Raw genomic sequence first — 22,199 nt, 5'->3', positions numbered from 1 at the left:
GAGCCAGGGTCTTTGTGAGCATTAGGTTGAAAACCCACAAGTACTCCTTTTCTTTTTGCGAATACAGACTAACACGGCTGTTACTCTGAAACCTGTTGACTATTGTGAGTTGCCTGTTTGTCAGGGATCTTGAATCTCTTCATGTTGTTCTTGCAGGATCGTCCCTTTCCCCCTTCCTTCCCCCACCTTGGTTCACCCCACACCTCCTGAATGTTGGACCTGCCCATTCTGGCCTCCCCAGACATGGCTGACAGCTGGTTGAACCTGCAGTCAGAGGAAGAAAGAGGGCAGGAAAACAGCATGGGGGACTCTGCGAACCTGGACGACAGTCTGACCAGCCTACAGTGGCTGCAAGAGTTTTCCATCATCAATGCCAACGTGGGCAAGTCTTCCTCTTCTCCCAGCAGCTCGGACCCTCACGGCTACCATAAGATCCCTGGCTCTGCTGCTCCTTGCTCCCCCTTGGCTGCTGACCCAGCTTGTATTGGGATGCCCCACACCCCCGGCAAGCCCATATCATCTTCCACCTCCAGGACTACTCACCTGGGGATGGGCATGCAGGCCCAGCCCTTGGAAGACATAGATTACAAGACCAACCCCCATGTGAAGCCCCCTTACTCCTATGCGACGCTCATCTGCATGGCCATGGAAGCCAGCAAGAAAACCAAAATCACCCTTTCGGCCATCTACAAATGGATTACAGACAACTTCTGCTACTTCAGACACGCTGACCCCACCTGGCAGGTAGGGATCCCAAAGAGCCACCGTTCCTCCCTCTCTGCATCTGTCCCTAAAGATAGGCATGTGCAGTATGCTGGTTGGGTTGGGGCGGACTTGCCCTAGCTGATCAGACACTGCAGTAATGGTGCCAGTAGAAGAACTTGGGGAAACAGGTATTCCTCAAGAGCTGCTGGTGGTCCCGCTCCAAATTGGCCCAGAGCAGTACAAGAAGGAGCAATGGACACCGTGTTCCAACATTGTGCGTCTAGCATCCATTGCATGTGTTTACAGGAGCATCAGGAGCTGTGCTGCCAATTCTAAATGGTTCTGCAGAAGTGGGAGTCTTTCTGTTGATATATTAACATTGGCAGCAGACCTTCTAATGGTGGCACTCATGGCAGCAGTTCTTTTCTTTTCTTTTCTTTTCTTTTCTTTTCTTTTCTTTTCTTTTCTTCAGGATCCAGTTAATGACTTTTGGTGTGTTTCCTGCCCAGGTCTTTTGCCTTGAGTGAACATTCTCTAGCACACAGAAGCTGCTGTAAACGGGACCATAGCCCAGTATAAACAGGAATTTACCCTTGTCAAAGTTAGCGATTATCTATCACTCCTCCAGTGCTGGACAGAGGCTGAGATTGGCGACAAAAGGACAAATTCTCCTCTGTTACATCAGCACAATTCAGTGGTGCTGCACCAGTGTAATGGAGAAGAGAATTTGGCTCGGAGAGCACAGAAAGGAGAAGAGGGACGGGGGAAAGAAAAAAACAGTGGAGGAGAGGGGATGAGTCTGGGGAACAATGACAAAGAGAGGATGGAAAAACAGGGAGAACGAGCTGAAGGGAGAGGGGAAGGGAGATTGTATCTGATGTGTTTAACTTCTGTATCAGGATCAGAGACCCACGGGAGGCTCCCCTATTCCAGAGATTAGAAACCCAACAGTGCCTTGAAGGGTGGCTTTGATCAGGCGAGCTATTGGCTACAGTGAGATGGCCATTATCCTGCGATAGGCCACTGCCATTTTGATGATACTGAAAGGTACAAATTCTGCAGTAAGGAGTTGAAACTCCTCCCTGATGGAAATCATAGAAGGTTAGGGTTGGAAGGGACCTCAGGAGGTCATCTAGTCCTGCTTGCCGGCGCTCCCGTTGGGAGGCATCTCCATCCCTGAGCACCACCTCCTTGTTCTCTTCAGACATAGGAGCTGGCAGCCCTAAAACTGAGGACTCATTTCTTCAATCCCCTGGTGGATTAGTGAATTCATCAGATCTCTGAGCCAGCAATTTCTACAGCCACAAAGGAAAAGATCTAGGGGAAGGGTTAATACCTTAATGTAAAAAATCCCTGATCAGCAGTGTTTAGATCAGCAAACACTGTTCCTTTCCAACGTATAGTACAATGGAAAGCTGTGCCCCCTTTCAGTACAGAGCCGTGTACCCTACAGGGGCTTGTGGAGTGAGAGGGAAAATTTCATCATTGTGATGAGAGCTCTGAGCCTCAGTGTTCCTTTGTCTTGCCTTTCTTCTGCCAATGGAAAAACGTGTCCAGGGCCAGCTTCCTTTGCCTTCTGTTCAAAGGACGAACAACTTCCCTAGATTGCTGGAGATCATCATAACAAAGATAATGCTAAGTAACACCCTGCGCTCCTTTCAAGACTGAACCCTAAACTGGCTGCAGCCTGGGAGTTAACCTGAAGATGTTCCCCAAGCTGGTGGGGGTAATCCCTGGACCAGGTTCATCTCTGGTCACAAAGCCACCTTAGGCCCCCTAGGGAACGTATTCAACACAAGGACCTTCCCCACATACACTGGCTCCATGCTCTCCCCTCCCTGGAACTCCTGGCACAGGAGGTGTTCCAACGATGCGTCATGGGTAGGAGGAGGCGTGGCCAGGGTGCTCCCACCCCTGGTTAATCCCAGGCTGCTGCATGGGCCATATTGGCCATGGCAGGCAGGGTGCCAATTGAGTCTCACCTACGCTAGAGACTGAGCCGGCCCTGGCAACCCCAGGATAGGAGAGGGTCAAGCTCTGCAGCAGCACAGGGGTGAATCAGGTCCATCAAACACGGGTTCCCATGGCAGTGGGCACTGGCCAGCCACAGATGAAATGGCTGCAAAATCCAGTTTCCACGGTTCAGCTGCCTGCTTACCTCGTTAACGTGCCAGCTCCTTCCGGCTGTCGACCGTCCTTTTAAGAACTTTGAGAACAAGGAGACCAGACCTGCCCTGCTCAGGACATGACTCCAAAATTGTTCTGGGTTTAAACAAAATCAGTCTGACAAAACAAGGAGTTGCACCCAGGTGGAGGTTAGCTCAGCCTGGCAGCAGCCATGGGACCATGACTAGATCAACTAGTGCCCACTGTCTCCCCTTCAACCTCACCCGCTCTAAACCCAGGTGAATCCTGGGCATCTCCAACCCCCACCTTATGCTTGTGATAGCTCCCCAATCTCCATACCAGGTTGGCACATGCACTGCGAAATTGGAGGGGGCAGCAGTAACTGGTTTACTTATTCTGTAAATTGGGAGCAGTTCCACTGGAGCCGGCAGGGTCAACTCATGGTATGAGTGCTGGCAGAGAACAGGCACAAAGGCTGTGAGTGCCAGCGATTGAGGGAAACTCACCTAGATAAAGAACCGCCACAGATGAGAGTTCTTGTCGGTTTACATCACCTAGAATTAGCATGTCAATGTTCTTGGGCACTGGGGAATACACAAGAGCAGGCAAGTAGGAGGCAAGTGGTAGGTAATATTTTGACTTCTCCTCTGAATTCTGGATAGTTACCATATTTTCAATTAAATGCGTTTATAAAAAAAAAAGTTCTCAATCCCTCTCTGCAAAGATGCAGGTGGTTAGATTGCTTGTTGTAGGGAGGAATGATAAATATGCAAACTGGCTGGGTAATAATCAACTGCAGGCAAGCCAGGCTGAGTGAAATTTGGGGGTGGGGGTGGAGGATTTGGCTTGGAATTCTCTGACCTTTGTAAAATTTCATTAAACAGTAAATTCTGAATCCCTGGAGTCTGGAATGTTTGCTGGATTTTTCCCCCCCTTTCTTTCCTATTCTCCCACTGTAGCTGTGTTCTCATCCCTCTACCCCAATTTCTGTAAGTGGAGACAGACTCAAAAGGTCATGCCACCCATATGCTGGGGGAGATGGATAGATTCCTGTGGGAGCTGCATGCTTTGGAGAGGAGCCAACTTGCCCAGGGAGTTTCAGCCTGGAGGAGGGGTGTTGGTTTTCTGTAGTTTTCTTTTTTTTTTTTTTTTTTTTTGTAAGGGCTCCAGGCATTCAAGCTTTGTTTTTGCTATCCGGCAATACGGATTATGGATGAATAAGCATAAAGATATCCAGGCAACATTAAAAAAAAAAAAGCCCTTCACCATATCCAATCTCTTTACACCCTCATGGCTTTGTATAGTGTAACACAGCGTTATTTACCCAATAACTGAGTTTCCTTTCTGATTATGCACATCACTCTCGACATTCATGTTTTTCAGAGCAGCTCGACGGGAAGCAGAAAGTTCCTTTTCTTTTTCCTTTTTTGCAGCTGTTTTGGTTTGTGTTTAGGAAGATACAGACAGTGATTTCATACCAAGCTTTCCTAAGCCTTACGGACAAATTCAGCAATGGTGCTCGAAATGGGAGCAATTAATGGGGGGTGCAAATCCAATGTAAATGGGTGTCCGTGGCCAAGGCCAGCCCCATGTGCAATCGGTTCCTAGTCAGAGTAGGAGTAACCAGCACGTGGGCCTGTGCATTGAGGGCATTTCTGAAGAAGGGAGCACACATGCCTAGGTGGGATCTAGGTACCGTGATGACACCAGAGGTAGAAGGGTATCTACACTTGGCTAATTTTGCCAAATCATTTCTCACTGTTGCTAACACTGGCGCAGCACACACCCCATCCCGCCTTTCCATGGGAATGATCCAAATTCAAGCGAAAAGACTCCTGTTGAATTCAGTGGGCTCTGGATCAGGCCCCTTGGCTCTGGCTATTTTGGATCGGTTTGGAATGGAGGTGGCTGCCTCCACTTTGATACTTACATGGCTGGCCAAGGAGGTTTCTGTTCTGCCACACAACTCAGGATTTGGCCTGGGATGTGTTTTCCTGTTGCAGCCATCTCTGTTTTCTGATTGTTAGAAGCTCCCTGATGGTCCTATGTATCTTCACCCCACTGGAGGGGTTTATGTTTTGTAATGGATCATTTACAAAGTTGCACATGTCCAACCTCGCTGTTTTCTTTTGGGTTTAGAATTCCATCCGCCACAACCTATCCTTGAACAAGTGCTTCATCAAGGTGCCGCGAGAGAAGGACGAGCCGGGGAAAGGTGGGTTCTGGAAGATCGACCCTCAGTACGCAGACAGGCTCATGAATGGAGCCTTCAAGAAACGCAGGATGCCCCCTGTGCAGATCCACCCGGCCTTCACCAGCAGAGTCCAACAAGAAGCCGGGACTGCTGCCAACCAGGCAGCATCCTCTTGGTCCAATGACAGTGTCTTGAATGTCAACATGGAGTCACAGCAGCTGCTCAAAGAGTTTGAGGAAGTCACGAGTGATCAGAATTGGAACCCAGCAGATGGGAAAATGGGCCACAAACGTAAGCAGCCATTGCCCAAACGGATGCACAAGACAGCTCGCCTCTCTAGCTCCCCCTTGCTCACCCAGGAAGAACAGACAGAGCTTGGCTCATTGAAAGGTGACTTTGACTGGGAAGCTATCTTTGATACCACCTTGAATGGTGACTTCTCCACTTTCGAGGATCTGGAGCTCACACCTCCAATTAGCCCAATAACCAGAGATGTGGACTTGACAGTGCATGGAAGACACATTGACTGTCCACAGGAATGGTGCCCAGTTGGGCAGGATCAGGTCCTAACAGAATCCAACCAGAACAACTTAGACTTTGATGAAACCTTCATGGCCACTTCTTTCCTTCAGCATCCCTGGGATGAAGAGAGAAACGATTATCTCTCAAATTCGGTCAACATGGACCAGTTGTTTGAACTCAACGATTCTTCTTTGCCAACAGACATGAGTGACTGGAGCAGTATGGGATCTTTTTTATAAGAGGCCGCTGCCGGTTAGAAGGATCAAGTTAAACCCAGGTAGACTTTATCTATTAGCAAGATACTCCCATTGCTGCTGGAGATTACAAGGGACAAGATCTCTAAAAACAGGGACATCCACGTTGACTTTTATCAGCTGCAAAGTATGGTTATTCACAGAAACTCCAAAAGAAACTCAGAAGATTTGGCTGGATATATCTGTTAGCGACACATCAGGAGAAGTCTCTGCCTCTTGGGTTTCCCTAAGAGAAGAAATAATTACTTATTTTGGGACTCTGTTTTTTTAAAGAAATGTAGATTATCCTATGTTTTGTGGAAATGAAAGGAACATATGTTCCCTCTAGGACAAAGGAGAACAGTTGCTGAGTTACATGCAAGAGCTGAGATTTCCTGATGACTTTGGACATTGTAGACCATGTGCAATTTCCTTCTCCTTCTTCTCCATTTGACTCTCTCTCTCTCTCTCTTTTTTTTTTCTCTGTCCAGGGATATTCCCAGATATAGCATGAGATAATTAAGTAGCAGGTAAATAAAAGTTCCTTCTGGGTTCTATAAATTCAACCTTCCTCCAGAATTGGGGCTAGGGAAGAAGACGAGATCTGTAAAATCAGATGCAAATCAGCAAGTCGCCCTCTTCAGATGTTTTTGTATAGTCTATTATATATAAATATATATCTATTCAAAGAAACTTATATTTTTAGCACAATCAGTAGAGTACCTTTTTGATGGGATGGCAGTGGAAACGGGGTTTTTTCTGTGTTGTATAAAGACTAATGTTAATTTTTCTGCAAATTAAAAATGAAGCGTGTCAGATGTTTATTGTAACAAAATATGCAAAGGAAAATTCCTACATCAGAAGCAATGAATTTCTTTAAGGATCAAGAAAAGGATCAAGACAGGAGAGAAGGAGAAGAGACTTGACTTTCTCCAGATTGTGCTCTTACTTATTTTTGTATCTTGAACTCCTTGCCTCGAGTCACGAGCGATTGTATTTGCTGTAAGGCCTAGAATGGTGTCACTGTGAACCTGCTACATTTCTGAATGATTTACAAAACAATGTACTATTTTCTGATCAGAAACTGTGAACCGAAAGCATCCCCTTCATCAGCCTGTATGTCAGGCTCTGAACAGCCTTTGTGATGATCCAGGAGACAAATCAAGTGATGGGTGATTAAGGACCAAGCCTTCTCCCTCAGTGAGACAGCTGTGATCAAACATTGCTTTCTTTTGGAATTGTTATGTTGGGGTTTCCCATGCAGGGGGATGCTCCCCAGCTCTTGGTGATTTTGTATTTTATTTAAACGAATGTTCTTGTATGGGACTAATGAAAAATGAAATCTGGATCCGGGGCTCGGTCAGGGAGTAAGAGGCCAAAGACTGTGTATGCAACAAACATTAGTTATGAACAAAAGCAGAGTTTAGAATCCCTTCTCTGCCTTACCGAATGTGTCCCCTTTACTCTGCTTGTCTCCTAAAGCAATAATCAGTCTGAGCACTTACCATCTCCAACCCGCTGCACAAAGGTTAACCAGTTAATTCTCACAGCACCCCTGCAAGGTAAGTATTATTACCCCCTTTTACAGATGGGGGTGACAAGGCAGGGATCAATTAACTGATTTGCCCAAGGCCTAACAGCACAGCCTCGCTCCCAGTCCTGTGACCATACTGCCTCTTAAAGGTGTGAAGGGGATGCCGGCAGGCTAAAGGTTTCTCCAAAGCAGGTAGAAAATATCCTGGTGTTTTTCAGTGCCTGGAAAGGCAGAGCAAGGAGAAGCAAAGTACCTGACTCCTTTCTCAAGACTTAACAACTTGGGAACAGAGCCTCAGCTGGTGAAAATTGCCGTAGCTCTACTGACTTCAACAGAGCTACGCTGATTTACCTGCCGAAGATCTACCCCCTAATTGGTTTGCTAATGGGAGTGTGGACAGGTGCCTGTGAAATATGCATAGGCAGCAAAGAAATATTATGGTAGTTAAAAATAAAAAATCTTGCTCAAACTTGAATTCAAGCTCTAGAGAATCAGATTCTAAGCCTCTCTGTTGGTACAGGCAAATATAGTTAACGTAACGTAGCTGCTAGTTCGCAGAAAGAAGAAGTTACTTTGGAGTGTGTTAGACTTGTTGAAAAACATAAAACTATAAACTTTTTTTTGTTTGTTTGTTTAGAAACTATAGTAAGAATTTAGGAACCTTGATGTGAGCAAACTAACTTAGCTGGAGTCTAGTTGTCGTTTTAAAAAAACAGCCTGATTTAATGCTGGAAAAGACAACCCTTGTATTAACTAATGAATTAACTTGCATTCAAGGTCACAGAGGTCGGAAATGCAATGCATTGCATATGGGTTTTCAGGTACATAGGGCTAGATCCTCAGCTGGTGCAAATTGGCCTAGCTCCATTGAGGTCAATGGAGCGACTCACGCTTACCGCAGCAGAGGATGTTCACCCATTGATCTCCATACAGGTGGCTGCTGGAGTGGGGTGGAACTCTTAGGATGTGTCTACACTTCAATAAGAGACCTGTGGCACAACCGTGGCTGGCCCAGGTCCACTGGCTTGGGCTCAGGTTGTGGGGCTAAATATTGCAGCAGGAGCCCAGACTCTGAAACCCCATGGGGCGGATGGGGCTCAGAGCCTGGGCTCCAGCCCAAGCCTGAACATCCACACTGCAATTTTTAGCCCCACAGCAAGAGCCCTGCAAGCCCAAGTCAATTAACCTGGGCTCTGAGACTCATTGGCATGAGATTTTTCTTGCAGTGTAGATGTATCCTTAGGGTCCATGGTTTAGACAATGCTCCCCTGGGTCTGGCGGACAATCAAAAGATACAAGCTGCAATGACTGCCAAATGGCTCCAGAGGGTTGGTCCCACTAGTCCTCCATAAAATGAGGAAGTAGGGTTGGAATTTTAACCATCTCACATACTCAGTGAACAACCTCCAAAAAACCTCAGCAAAAACTAATGGGGGTGTCCTCCACCAGCCTGCACTGTTTCGAGAGCTGGCTGCATTTCCACCCAGTGAGACATAGCTGCATGGCTTCCATCTCCATTCCAAGGCTACTGGTGATCAGACTGGGCCTAGTCCAGTGTTTTGTTTCTTTTTTGTAATGCTTCATTTTTTTTTGTTTCTTTCTCCTGTTTCGGGGCCTGTTTCATACAGATGCTGGAAGAACTGCAAAGATAAGTGTGCAATTTAACCTTTTTCATGGAAAGCTATTTACAATTAAAAAACATGTCCAATGAAAAACTGGTTTTGCCTCCTTGTTTCCCTAAAGCACTGACCTTGAGTCTCTTTCTGTCCACTACTTATATGGCCCCCATTTACCATGGCAGCCGAACCCCTCACAATATTTTTAATGCATTTACCCTCACAGCACTCCTGTAAGGTTGGTCAGTGGTTGTCTTCATTGTATAGATGGGGAATGGTGGCATAGAGAGGCTAAGTAACTTGCCCAAGGTAAGACCGAATGTCTGTGGTGGAGTAGGGACTTCAACTCTGGTTTCCCAAGTCCAGAAAGTGCCCTAACCGCTGGATCATTTTTCTTCTCTTTTCATGGAGGCATAAGATTTTTAGGGATGGGAGAAGTACACCAATCTGAGGGGTCAAGATGTAAAATGCAATATTATTATTATTTATTTCTACTACAGTAACTAGGGGTCATGGAAGTAGGGGTCACCCAATGAAATTAACAGGCAGCAAGTTTAAAACAAACAAAAGGTAGTATTTTTCACACAACGCACGGTCAACTTGTGGAACTCCTTGCCAGAGGATGTTGTGAAGGCCAAAACCATAACAGGGGTCAAAAAAGAACTATATAAGTTCATGGAGGATAGGTCCATCAATGGTTATTAGCCAGGATGGGCAGGGATGGTGTCCCTAGCCTCTCTTTGCCAGAAGCTGGGAATGGGCGACAGGCTGGATCACTTGATCTGTTCTGTTCATTCCCTCTGGGGCACCTGGCACTGGCCACTGTCAGAAGACAGGATACTGGGCTAGATGGACCTTTGGTCTGACCCAGTATGGCCGTTCTTATGTTCTTAACGCCTAAAGGCTCTCATGGGTTGAGAAGAAAAGCTTGGAAAAATGACCTAAGTGTGCCTGAATCTTCAGAGACCCTGCAGTAGTAGCTCTGTGGAGTGTGAACTGCCTCATTCATCTTAATGAGGTGTTAACACCAAGCCTCATTGGGCCGGGAGGCCTAGCCCACGCTAACCCCAGCAGAACAGTGTGTGTGCAAGGGGCACCAAAAGTGCCGCAGGCTCAGCCCACCCAACCAGGTATGCCTCAGTTACTGGGGTAAGTCCTGGGAGATGCCCCTGTTACTCCACCTGTCTGAGAGGGGACCCCTGCAGGGAGCAGAAACTCCTGGGAGGGAAAGTGGGGCCCCATGCCACTGCTCCAACCTCTCTGGTATGGGAGAGGGGCCCCCATGTCATTCAAAGTGAAGAGATGGAGCCACAGCATGGGGTGGAGCCAAAAGAGGTCTTGTGTCTTGGTGGGTCTAGGCCCCCGTATTGCCTTAATCTGTCTATACAGTATCAACACATAGTAAGAATCAGTGCTGAAGATGTTACCATCTAACTACTAGACAAAAGAAGGATTACTCTCCCCAATTTACAGCTGGGGAACTGAGGAACAGAGAGGTGAAGTGACATGCCCAAGATCATAAAGGGAGTCTGTGGCAGAGCTAGCATCTGAACCCAAATCTCCTAGTCGCTAAGTCCTAGTCTTAGCCCCAAGAGCACCCTTCCACCCCACCCATTCCTCTTCTCCTGATAGGACCCGTGCTCCTGTTGATGTCCAAGGCCATCAGGGTTGCCTGTAATTAGAGGTTCTGCAAACCCACCTATGAGATGTCTGGGTTTCATTGCTCCAAAGGGAAACATTTTCACCCACTCCAGTCTGGGAACTTTCACTCCAGGGGAGAGCAGAAGAGGCAGCTTTCCAAACACAAACAGCTAGAGTCCAAAGTCTTTACACAAGCAAACTTCCATTGGGCCAAATCCTGAGGTCTTTTAACTCGGTCCTTTCTCTGTTGGAACATCCACTGACCTCAAAGAGACTTTCACCTGACTGATTTGGCCCACATTTTGCGCACACATATTTTTGAGATACCCATGATGCCCAGCACTGGAAACTAATCTCTCAATGGTCAGTTGATTGAGAGCTGGCTGGAAATACCATATACACCTTTTTCTTTTAATACGCTAATGGAGAGGAAGGACCAGAGATGGTAGCCAGGAGATCTGGACCACCAGAAATATGTTGAAGATGTGGAGCAGTGGGATGGCCCAGTTTTGGTTGCTGTAATGATGTTTTTCCATCTAGACTTCTTACAGCACAGAGATGTGCGGCTGTTTATTGGCAGGGGAATTGTAAGACGCTTGGGAGTAATATGACTAAAAACACGTCTAACAAACAATAGTTCAGACCATAAGATATTATATGTCCTTATTGAGTTCAAACTGTCTCCTCTAGGTCCCATAGCTGCCCCCGGGGAGGAGCCATTCAACTTGATACTAGGGGCTGTCTCTGAGTTTTGCCCTGATCCCAGGTTGTTTTGCCAGAGCAGAGAAAGAAGCATTTAGCGCCCCACATCCTCACAAATTAACTGGATGAAAGTGCGATTCAGGGGTGAGGCACTGGTCCCCTCAAAAGCAACTGGATCCACAGAAGCCCATTTTAAGAGCGGTTGTGGGGGAAAACGCTTCCTGTCGCTCAAAGCCAGCCAGCTCTTCAGAGCAGAAGAGAAGCCCCAGCAACCCAGGGAAGGAGGCCGTGAGCTGGGGAGGGTGGGGGAACCGCACAAAAGAGACAGTAACAGATGAAACCACTTGAGGTTAATTACGCTGAGAAGCAATTGGCTCCACAAGGATGTTGGGGGGGGGGGGGGGGACTTGAAAGGCTGGGGAGGGTGAACTCTTCATGACCTCGGAGGTGTGCAGAGGAAGGTTGTTTGGGGAGCTCAGCCCAGCCCATGGTGGGGATGGTGAGGCTATCTTTACCTAGGGGGCAGAGGAATGGGACAATGTGGGGGTGGGAGCACAGCCAGCCACAGAGAGCAAAGGGACATGGATGATTTTGCATAGAATGTTTTCAGTATCATTTCAATTTGACCTGGCCCCGTTGGCTGCTGCCTGATCCCCAAGGCCCGAAGGCCCCAGGGGTTGCTGTCTGATCGCTTGGCTCAAGGTAAGATATTTTTTTATTTTATTTTTTTTTTTACTAGCTGCCCTCTAGGTTGGGTCAATTGAGGGCAACTCTTTTAGTCTCCGCCCTGGCTAATGCGTCCCTGAAGAGCAGTGGGAATTAGAGCCAGGAGGAGGGTGACACAAGCCCTGCTTGCAGAGAATGAGTGCCTTCATTCAAAACAATGCTGATCAGCTGCCTCAGCCCAGAGGAGAGGAACAAAAAGCAGCAGAGAAGGTGAAGAGGGAAAGATGAGGCCCAGCTGCTCAGCACTGCCGTGCAGGTAGCCCAAGCCTCGGTCTCTAGTCTTGGGCTGGTGAGGCCTGGGAGCACTGGAGGCTCTTCCAGTTGCTCAGCCTGGCCCTGCAGTCTGGAGGGGTTCCAAAGGGAGCCTGTGCCGTATGTCTTGAGCAGAAGGCAGGTGTTTGTTACAGAGGGGCCTCGAGAACAGGGATATAAAAGCAGGTCGAGGGGACATGAAAGGGCGCCTCTGTGCCCTGACAGAGATGGGGGACCTTCCCCACCTCCCAGAATACACGGAAAGTCCAAGGTCAAGGGCAAATGCCATGTTCTTTGTACTTTAACATCTAAGGATCCCAGAATGTTTTCCAAACAGCCTGGGATGGCAAGCACAGCCTGGCCTGTGTAATAAACAGCCTTTAAACCTGCCTTTAAAAAGGTTCCCAGTTCTTGGGGGGGGGAGGGGGAAGTCTGTTGGGTGCATAGATGCAGGGTAAAGGTCATTGACCAGAAAGCTGAGGATTAGCTCCTTCCGCTACCACTCCCTTGATCTTCGGCACTAACTCTCTCTGCAGAGCCAGCACATTGATGCTACCCATAATGCACTTGCACCAGCTACTCTCCCAGCACCACCAATCCCTGCACTCCTCCTAGTGGGAAGGGCAGAGCCTCCTCACCATTGGCAGCAGCTGGTCCCCCATGCAGCCGGATCAAAACTAGCATCTAAGGTAGGTGTCCTGGTGGGGGAGATAAAGGCTGTGCATGTGTTGGACACTGGTAAGAGGTCACTCAAGGAGAGACGGCACAGAGGGTCTTTAACCCAGCCTGGAGGGAGCGCAAGGCAATGGCTCACACACCAGATGACTTAAACCACCATAGCCCACCCCTCTGTTCATCTCAAATGGTCCTGAACCATGGATCATAGAACTGTAGGGCTGGAAGGGATCTTGAGAAGTCATCAAGTCCAGCCCTTTGTGCTAAGGCAGGACCACATAAACCTAGACCAGGCCTGATAGGTAACTGCACACATGGGAATCCCACTGAAATGCAGCCACCTCTGGGAGGTGGGGGAAGCTGCTAACTAGAACACAGGGGCAAAAGGGGGGAGTTTGGCCAAGCCATGGCCATATTCTTAAGAAAAGAGCAATGAGGATTATAATGCTCATGCAGAGCAGATAGAAGCTTGGTTTATAACTCTCTTGATTTGATCGCAAGTGAGATTTGGTGGTGGGGGGTTTTCTTAAAGCCCCAAACTGCTAGAGTCCTGTTATTGTGTAAGAATCTTAGCTTTCTTTTTTGTTGTTTTATTTTTCACAGTGAGTTTCTAGTTCTTCTCGTTGTGGAGAAAAGGTTGAAAGCATGACTCACAAAGGGTTAAAACCCAGAAGGCAAATAAAAAGATCCCAGCTTTGACTGTTTCTTAACATCTCATGAGTTTGGGGGAGGCGACTGACTTCTGATTTTTTGACTGCTCAGGGGCAGCCATGCTGTCAGAAGTGGGGCCATGTGAAGCAGCCCTTTTTAGCTTTGCAAGAGGCAAGCTGCTTGCTTTTGTTCAAACCCCCTTGAAACAGATGAGCATTTTGCATGGACGTGGAAAATTTAAAGGGATGACAAACATAATGCCCCAATAGGAGATGTGGGCCTTTAAAGTGTGTGTGGGGGAGGGGGCGGAGATACGGGGAGCACCCGGCAAGATCTGAAACAACCACATTTAGTTCAGCTGTGAAACCAACAAAACAAACTTCCAAGCAAAAATTTTTCAATGGTGTGGTTTTTTTTGTTTTGTTTTTTTTAACAGCAGCCAGAAGATGTATGACTAATGTGTGTGTAGGGGGAGGCCTCGGCAGACAGGGACAATACTGTAGTAACCAGGGAGAGGGGAGGGCTTGGAGGTCTTTTCTTCCATCAAAGCTTGGAGCTTTCTTCCAGCCAAGGAGATTGAGAGAAAGAATGCAAGACAATAAACTTTCTCCCTGGGTTGTAAACTTTGCCCTCCAATGCAGGCTAAAGAGACTGGGCTGCTTTTTACAAAGCGCAGTGTGTACTCAGTGAGAAAGGGAGAGGGAGAGAAAGGAAGGTCAAGGCCCCTTCAGAGCCTGGCCTGCCCAGACTTGCCTGGGAGAGCATGATTTTCAAACACTGCAGCTTGCAGCCTGGCCTCTTTCTCTCCCATAGATCCCATTGCTTCAATCTGTTCCCCGGGGATGTGGTGCGTTTGCCCCCCACTCCTTTCCACCCCCACTCACACACACATGCTACAATGAATTGCAAAACTAACTAGCCAAATGGGAAAGTGGGGGAGTGATTTGTTTATTTAGCCAGGTAGGCTCCCAGTGAAGCTTGGGACATCTCTGTAGGGGCTAAAAGGCTGTTTGCCAGTTTGACGAGCTGCTGCCCATGCCAATACACTTGCATAGAAAACTGCAACACATGTCCTGATGGCAGCAACACCATCTAGCATATCCTATAGGTGCTGCCCGGAACAGGGCCAGACCTGGACTCCCACCCCCCAGCCTTCTCTGCCCAGAGTCCTGCGGAAATCAATGGTGTTACACCATGTTGGCTCAATGACTCTTCTACTGTTCTATCTCTCTCTTCTTAAACTGTTACAGCCTCCTAGTATCTGGTCATCTGCCTTTTCACCTCCTCCCTCTCTCCTTATGTCTCTCCCTGACTATCTTTCTTGTGTTTCTCTTCTCTTCTCTTCACCTTCCTTTTACCCCTCTCGCCAGGTGGCAGGGTAGAGACAAGGACTTCTGTGCTTCCATGACACCCCCTGAGATCCAAGGGTTTTGGGGGGCAAACCCCCTGCCTCTTCAATGGGGAAAAACCCCACACGTGCAATGGGAGAATTAAGGGGAGAGTCTGCAGGGTCAGGGAGTTCCCATCCTCCTGCATGGGTTGGTCTTGTGTGGAGGAACATGGGCCCCCTCTCTATGGGAACTAGAAAAACCTCTTTATGCAGAGGTAATTAAGGATTAATGAAGGCAGCATTAGAAGTGTGTTAGTACAATAAGGACTTCAATGGTTACAAATATCAGTGACTGAGGAGTACATATACAGGTTGGGGTGACCTGGTCTCCTTCCATCTTGGGTATTATGATATTACTACAAATATAATCGACCGGCTTGCTAGATTAGTATACTGAACCCACATGCAGCTGTGTAGCTTCAGCTGAAGTCAATAGGATCAGTGCATGTATCAACAGATGTGGGCCCCAGGGCCTGATTCTGTGCCCTGAACTGGGTATCATAAATTTCACCAGTGCAAAGTGGGTGTGAAATGCAATCCTTCCGATGGGGGAAGTGTATTAATTACATCCTGTGTTCACTCGCTTTGTCCAAGAGAAGTTGGCCACAAAAGAGAACCAGACCCTTAGGCTTTGCTTCCACTGCACTGTCTCTCCGTAACATGTCCTATTACTGCCAATTATTCCCTGCTCAGGGAAAGCCACTAATATAAATAGGCCAGGTCAGCCGTGGCCACTGGCGTTTGAGCCACTTCGTCGTCAGGGCAGGGTTAGACAGATCCATGGTTAGAACCCGGGCAGAGGATCTCTGCCTGAGTCCCTGGCTGTCACTGGTGGATCTCATCAGCAATAGCAACAGCAGAAAATGTAAGAACTGTGGAGTCCAGACATAGCCATGGTTGTTGGGTGGAATTATTTCAGTCCACTGAACCATCCTCCATGGTTCCTATGGTTTTGCTGAAAAGATTTGAAAGAAAGCTCCTGCCTGCTCTGTAAGAGATGGGGGATTAGCTGGATTCCTGGGTTGTCATGCTCCTAGCTAAATCCCCACTGCACTTCAATTGGAGATGGTGCATTTCCTCCTATCATGTAGCATTGCTTGGACTTTCAGGCCCTGATCCAGAAAAAACACTTAAACACGTGCCTCACTTTAAGCCCACGAACAGCCATTTGGGATTGTGCTTAAAGTGACTCCTGAGCTGAAGAGTTTTGCTAGACTGAGGCCAGAAAGAACTGCCACGCTCCATCCTAGAGGTGGCTGCATTTCAGGGATGCAGGAAGCGATCCTTCTTTGTAAGTGTGCAGAAGAGAAGCTGGGCAAATCCGGTAAACCTCTATTCTGGCCAAACTTTTCTGAAACCACGGAGCCAAATCCAGGTGATAAGCACCTGTGGCCCCTGCAGGAATCAGTGGATGCCTTGGCTGGGTAAGGAGCTTCAGGGATTGCCTCAGAGTTTATGCAAAGTTTGTGGAGTGTCTAGGGATGAAAGGATCCAGGCATCAATGCCAGTCATTAGGATCATCACAATCATTCCTTTATTATTTATTTCCCATATTCCTCCAGATGTCCCTTCATCTATCATCCTTTCTTAATGGGCAAACAACAACACCTCAAACCAATCTCCCGTTCACAGAGGGAACATATACACATAAGCCCTTCTTTTCTCTCCTTTTCTTGCCTTCTCTTTCTTTGGCTTCCATTGAGCGGGGGGGCTGGCACAGAGCCAACCTGGCAACAACCTGCTTTCACTTGCTAATCATTCTAAATATTGAAAATCAACGCCCAGAATAAACAGCTCAGAGATTGGGGCTGTCTCTGGTCTGTTTGGAAATGCTAATCTACCCAGCTTTTGTTTTCCTTGTGTGGATTTGATGCCTTGTGTTCTGAGGAGGTCACAGCTGATGGGGGGGGGGGCATCCCCTTATTTTTTCTCATCATGAAAATTCAGCCAGTTTTAACATACTAGACTGGGAGGGGAGGGGGGGCAGGATATAAAGGGAGGGAAGGGAATGAACACGCTTTGCATAGCAATGAACGAACCTCCAAAGTTTAGGAATTCAGGTTCCCAAATAAGCATCCAGAAGTGCAAATGCTTTATCCAAACCTCCCTGTGTCTGCAGAACTGGCCAAGAAATTTCATGGGAAGATTTCTGGTGAAGTTTCTGGCATTGCCGCTTTGAGTGGCAAGTCCCACAGGTAAGAGTTCAGGTCTAGGGCTGAGATGTGAACTGCTCCGAAGTTTGAGAGCATCTGGGTACAGGACACATACTGGAAGAGAGAAACTCACCCAAGGCTTGGACGAAGGGCAGTTGTCCCAAGTTCAACCCATGAAAGACAGAAGTGATGCTGATCTTTGGAGGTTAAACTAGATCACCGTCCCTCTGGCCTTAGTCTTTCAGTCTAGGTATGAGGGAGGAAGCACCCTGAGGAGCTGCCAGTAGTTTACCCTCCCCGGTCATTGAGGGCATTGGATCAGGCATCTCAAGATGACACTTCAGTCCTAGCTACTCTGTCTCCACAGGAGGGTTTTGCCACCTTTTCTCAGATGGAGACTTGGCCATAGTTGCAAAAAGAAAAGGAGTACTTGTGGCACCTTAGAGACTAACCAATTTATTTGAGCATAAGCTTTCGTGAGCTACAGCTCACTTCATCGGATGCATCAGATGCCATAGTTGTCCATGGTTCTGTCACCTCCAGGTCAGACTACTGTGACTTGCTCAATCTGAGGTTGGATGCAGCTGCTAGAGAAAGGCTGAAGGGGTCCAGCGGGTAACAGCCACCCTTGTTTACAGCAAAGAGTGCTATAAACACCTCACAGCTAGGCTTTGCAAATGCTAGTGGCTCTCTGTTTGCTTCATAGGCCTGGGGCCGGATTATTCGTTAAGCCTAACCTGCGTGCAATGTAGGACCAGAGGTGGGGGAAGAAGCAGGGAAGACAGTTGAAGCCTAGAGCCCTTTACATGACCAGAATAGCATAAAGGAAAAGTAAGCCCAAAGGCACTTCACTTGGATCCCAGCTACTTTGCAGGACCATTCTACCCCCCAAAATCACCCAAGACAACTGCACTCCTCTGGGGTGAGAGGCCCAGGTTCGAACTTGGGACAAAGCGTTCTCTCCGGTGGGCCCCGGCGTCCGGAACTCCTCGTCAGAAGATTGTGCCCTAATGATGTTCAGATCCAAGTACAAACATCAGTGAAGCCTCACAATGCCCCAGTGAGCTAGGTGAGGTGAGTGTCGTCATCCCCACAAAAAAGCTGGGGAAATCGAGGCACAACGAAGGGCAGTGACTTGCCCAAGGTCTGGAATGGACCCAGAGCTCTCGAAATGTATACATTTAAAATGTAGTGACAGATTAAGGTGCAGCCCCCACTGATTCCCCCCCTCTCCCCCATGCACTTCTTTTTTCTAGCTGCAGCCCCTCCCTGCTAATCTGCTCGTGTCCTGTCTTCCAGTCCCCTAATTGTGAATATATTTTCCAGCATCACCCACTGTCTCCCTCCAGGGACCATTTTGGGGGCTCTGGCTTTTTCGCTGAGCCTGGCTGTGTTTCCAGCCATCGCTGCCTGCAACGATGGTTTGAGATGGGCAGACGAGGAGGCTCTTCCCCATCTTTGTCCCATGATGGCACCTCTGCTAGCTGCAGCGTATGTGTGTATCCTACCAAGCATGGAGCCCCAGGGAACCCATCCGCTCCACGGCTGTTATTACCTTTCCCTCCTCTCCCTCCCTGGAGAGGACAGAGAGGTAAACAAATATAAACAACATCCATGGCACCCAGCCGTTACAGGCTGACGTTCCTCTCAGCTGCAGCGGGGAATGTGAGACAATGGGCCGGCAGGTCGGGGCATGCCCGTGAAAAGAGAAAGGAGCTTGGAGAATTAGGCCAGCATTGACCGGAACCAACAGGTGCAGCCAGCCCCTTTCAGCTCTGCTTTGGACAATGTGTAAAGGATGTCAGGAGAAGATTGCTGTGAATTCCAACCCCCCTCCTCCAGCCCCCTGACCCAGGCCCAGGTAGTTTGCATTCTTCCTGCAAACCACAAACTCAGGAAGGTGGGGAGCTGCGCGCGGGCTAAGAGGCCTGATGTGGATGCGGGGAGGTGGAGGAGGGAAGAGGCCTTGCAGAGGAGAAAATGCCACCAATGACCCTGCAAAGCCAGCCAGTGTTAGGGCTTTCGGTACCAAGAAAGGGGGTTTAACCCCTCACAGCTGATGCTGTGCATGTGCGTCCTGAATAAGTCACTTTGCCTTGCGTATCCATTCAATAGCTGGGCGAGGGGGAATCGATTGAAAGAGCAGCTCAGGTCAGAGAAGTGCCCCTGGTACCTCCTTATGAAACAGATCCAGTACTGACAACCTCTAGCGTTCAAACATCAGGAGCAGGCCCCCCAAAATCACAAGACTTTCTTAAAAATCATGACTTTTTTTTTAAACAATAAATCTGTGATTCTTCTGATTTTACTTCTGGGGTTTGAGCCTTTAGGGGACCACATTTTCAAGCTTTTCTCTGCAGCCATGAGGGCTAGGAGCTTAACTTTTAAAAAGTGAAAGCTGTGATTCTCATGTAGTTACTTTTCTCCAGGAGCTGGGCCTTTAAGAAAAACATCAGCTACCACAAGAGTTGGCAATCCTGCAGGATCTACTTCCTGTGGCCCTGCTACTCCACTGACGTGCACCTTGAGTAGGCACCTACAACAGTGTACATGGCCACGCAAGGTACAAAGCAGTGAAGAATCAGGCCCAGTGTGGAGTCCAAGGAGAATCAGGTTCAAACCCCCTTTGCACTTGGGGTAAGATTGGTTCCAAACCTGAACTTTGCAGCTGGCTGCTGTACTTTGAAATGATCCAATCCAACCCCTTGGAGCCAACCACCCTGAACTCTGGGAAACTTTAGACCTGCTTCTAATTCATAGTCCCGGCTGCTGCCCTTCCTTATGAAAATAGGTTTCTGCTGGTTTTCACACCTGTTAGTCTTGCAGAGAATGAGCTGGATTCTATTTTGGCTTGTGCATCATCATCAACAGAGGAGTCCACTCTCTTTGGAAGGAGAACATTACTGGTGTTGGTGCACAAGCTACAACAACCCAGCTTGACTTTCATGTGTTGGGGGGAGTTTGCAGGGCTAGTAGTTAGAAGAAAACTTTGTTCTGCTTGCAAAGCGAGCACATTTCCCATGGAAGCCATTGAGACGCAATGAACATAGACCTCAAGATGCTGTTTGTACATTGTCACTTTTCAGAGTAGAATGGAGCTCTCAGGGTTCTGGTGTGCTCTTCCTGTAGGATAAGGAATGAGTTTGAAACCGTGGGACAGAACACCCTGCAGAGTTGTAAGGGTCTAAATGGCCATGGCTACTAGTGACTCTGCTTTTTAAACCCAGCCTATCTGAATGAGAGCTCCCTCACCGTGATGGTGTCGGTACGTCGCCATGCAAGCTCGTGTCACAACTCAGTGATGATCATGCATAGCATTTATATACCATTTTTTGTGCCACTGAGTGCAGATTTCATATGTTTGTACTATAATGGCAGTAGCTGGTATTCGTATCTGTCTTTTACAGGTGGGGAAAGTGAGGTACAGAGATGCTAAATATCATCTCAAGAACCCACAGCCAAGCCATGAATAGATCCCAAGTCTCCTGGTGTCTGACCCACTGGACCATGATAAGCTAGCTTGTGTTTGTTTTCGTCAGTGTCACTGAGCCCCCAGTCTCAGCTTGAGTGCCCCACACAAGCAGCTAGCCCCAGGCCAATATGGCAGTAATGATGTGAGACCCCACTACTGTAACTGGAGACATCCAGCCACAGCAGGAAAAGTGCTCCCCGTGGGTGGATCTGCTATGTCGTTCAGTACTCGAACATCAAAATGCTGTAGCCCTCCCGAGCCTGGGACCTTGGATATGAGCCTGGCTTTGCAAATATTCCCAACCCATGGACTTTTTCCTGAGTTCTGATTGAACCTCTTTTGGCCGAGGCAGGGCCATATTCAGAGGTGGGAGCGGTAACGAGGCAGAGTCAACGTGGTGATTACAAAAGCCTGTGTCCTAGCCACACCAGCACTTACGCTGTAGTTAGCACCCATGGCGCTACACAACTGGGGAATTACAGCTGTTTGCTTGTGTAGAAGCAATCTCTGGGTGTGTGCACCTATCTGCTTGAGCATGGGAGCGAAGAGATCTGTTAATGTGTGTGCACACATGCTCTTTTGTAGACTAGAAGGGTGGCATGGGGGAGGATGTGAGAGACGGACACTGATGAATTGGCCGGAGGAATCTGAGAGGTGACCCACATGGCCACATGTGTGCTGTGTTTGCGGGAGGTAATGGTTTGCTCCAGCAGCATTTGGTATGAGACATATTAACAGGGAGGAATGTATAAATATCCAAAGGTCACTGAGCTCCACTAGATAGAACGTGATTTGAAGTTACTTCCACCACTTTAAAGGAGCCTGCCATAAGACTCAGACACTATGGTGAGGGGCGCGATAGGAAACCCTGGGAGAGAGAAAGAGGAGGAGATTCTGCCCCCCTCACTCCCGTGCAAAAAGTTGAACTATTTGCAGTAAGATGCTATACAAAGATGAAAATCCTGCACCCTCCCTCGTACAAGACTTCAAATCTCCACCAGCCTAAGAATTAAGAAACTCAAGGTTAAATCTAAGCTTAGGCCTCCCACCCAGTGCGACGTCAGCCAGCCAATCAAGCCATGGAGACATTATTAAATACTCTGTGGTTGCCCCATGAAAGATCTTGGCAAAACTTCACTAGGGCCAGAATTTCACCCAGAGCCTTCCATTCTCAAAAGCCAGGAGCTTCTGTGTGACGGAGGCAAATCCAAGCAATGCCTGCCTGCAATATAGAGACTGAGGATAAAACTGTAGCCCAGATTTTCTGCCTTATTCTGCTGTTCCTCCTAATGTGCTTGAAATTGGACCCTACTCCACTTGGCATCAGTGAGAGTCACACGGTTATGTCCTTGCATATTGCTTCCAAAAGGCAGCCTGCATGGGACCTGTTCTTCTCTTTGCCTCTAAGGTACCATGCACAGCTATAGAACTCTTTAAAAACATAAGCGCAATAGATCACCGTTGCTCAGATGCTTTAGCACTGTGATTAAACTGGAGTAAAAACTGAAGCTCTGGCAACTCAAGGAGCCTGATTCTCAGTTACATGCTTTAAGGAGCCTTTACGCTGCCAACTTTATAGTCACTTTAAGGCCCCTTTGTGCTGCCA

The 22,199-nt window shown here is 48.0% G+C and overlaps 1 protein-coding gene across 1 annotated transcript; it reads left to right on the top strand.

Annotated features, from left to right (window-relative positions):
* The first annotated feature begins 210 nt into the window (after nt 1-210).
* FOXJ1 (forkhead box J1) lies at nt 211-5,787 on the top strand. The gene is made up of 2 exons (XM_077834098.1): nt 211-744; nt 4,972-5,787. Exons 1-2 carry the CDS (start codon nt 211-213, stop codon nt 5,785-5,787), a joined length of 1,350 nt encoding a protein of 449 aa, XP_077690224.1.
* The last annotated feature ends 16,412 nt before the right edge of the window (nt 5,788-22,199 follow it).

This window comes from Eretmochelys imbricata, chromosome 14 (assembly GCF_965152235.1).
Source record: "Eretmochelys imbricata isolate rEreImb1 chromosome 14, rEreImb1.hap1, whole genome shotgun sequence".
NCBI lineage: Eukaryota > Metazoa > Chordata > Testudines > Cheloniidae > Eretmochelys > Eretmochelys imbricata.
The sequence above is the reverse complement of the archived record's forward strand: the minus strand, read 5'-3'. Positions and strand labels throughout refer to the sequence as shown.

Coding starts and splice junctions, on each gene's coding strand:
- FOXJ1 (XM_077834098.1), top strand. CDS start 211: ATGTTGGACCTGCCCATTCTGGCCTCCCCAGACATGGCTGACAGCTGG. Junction 745..4,971: donor ACGCTGACCCCACCTGGCAG/GTAGGGATCCCA, acceptor TTTTGGGTTTAG/AATTCCATCCGCCACAACCT.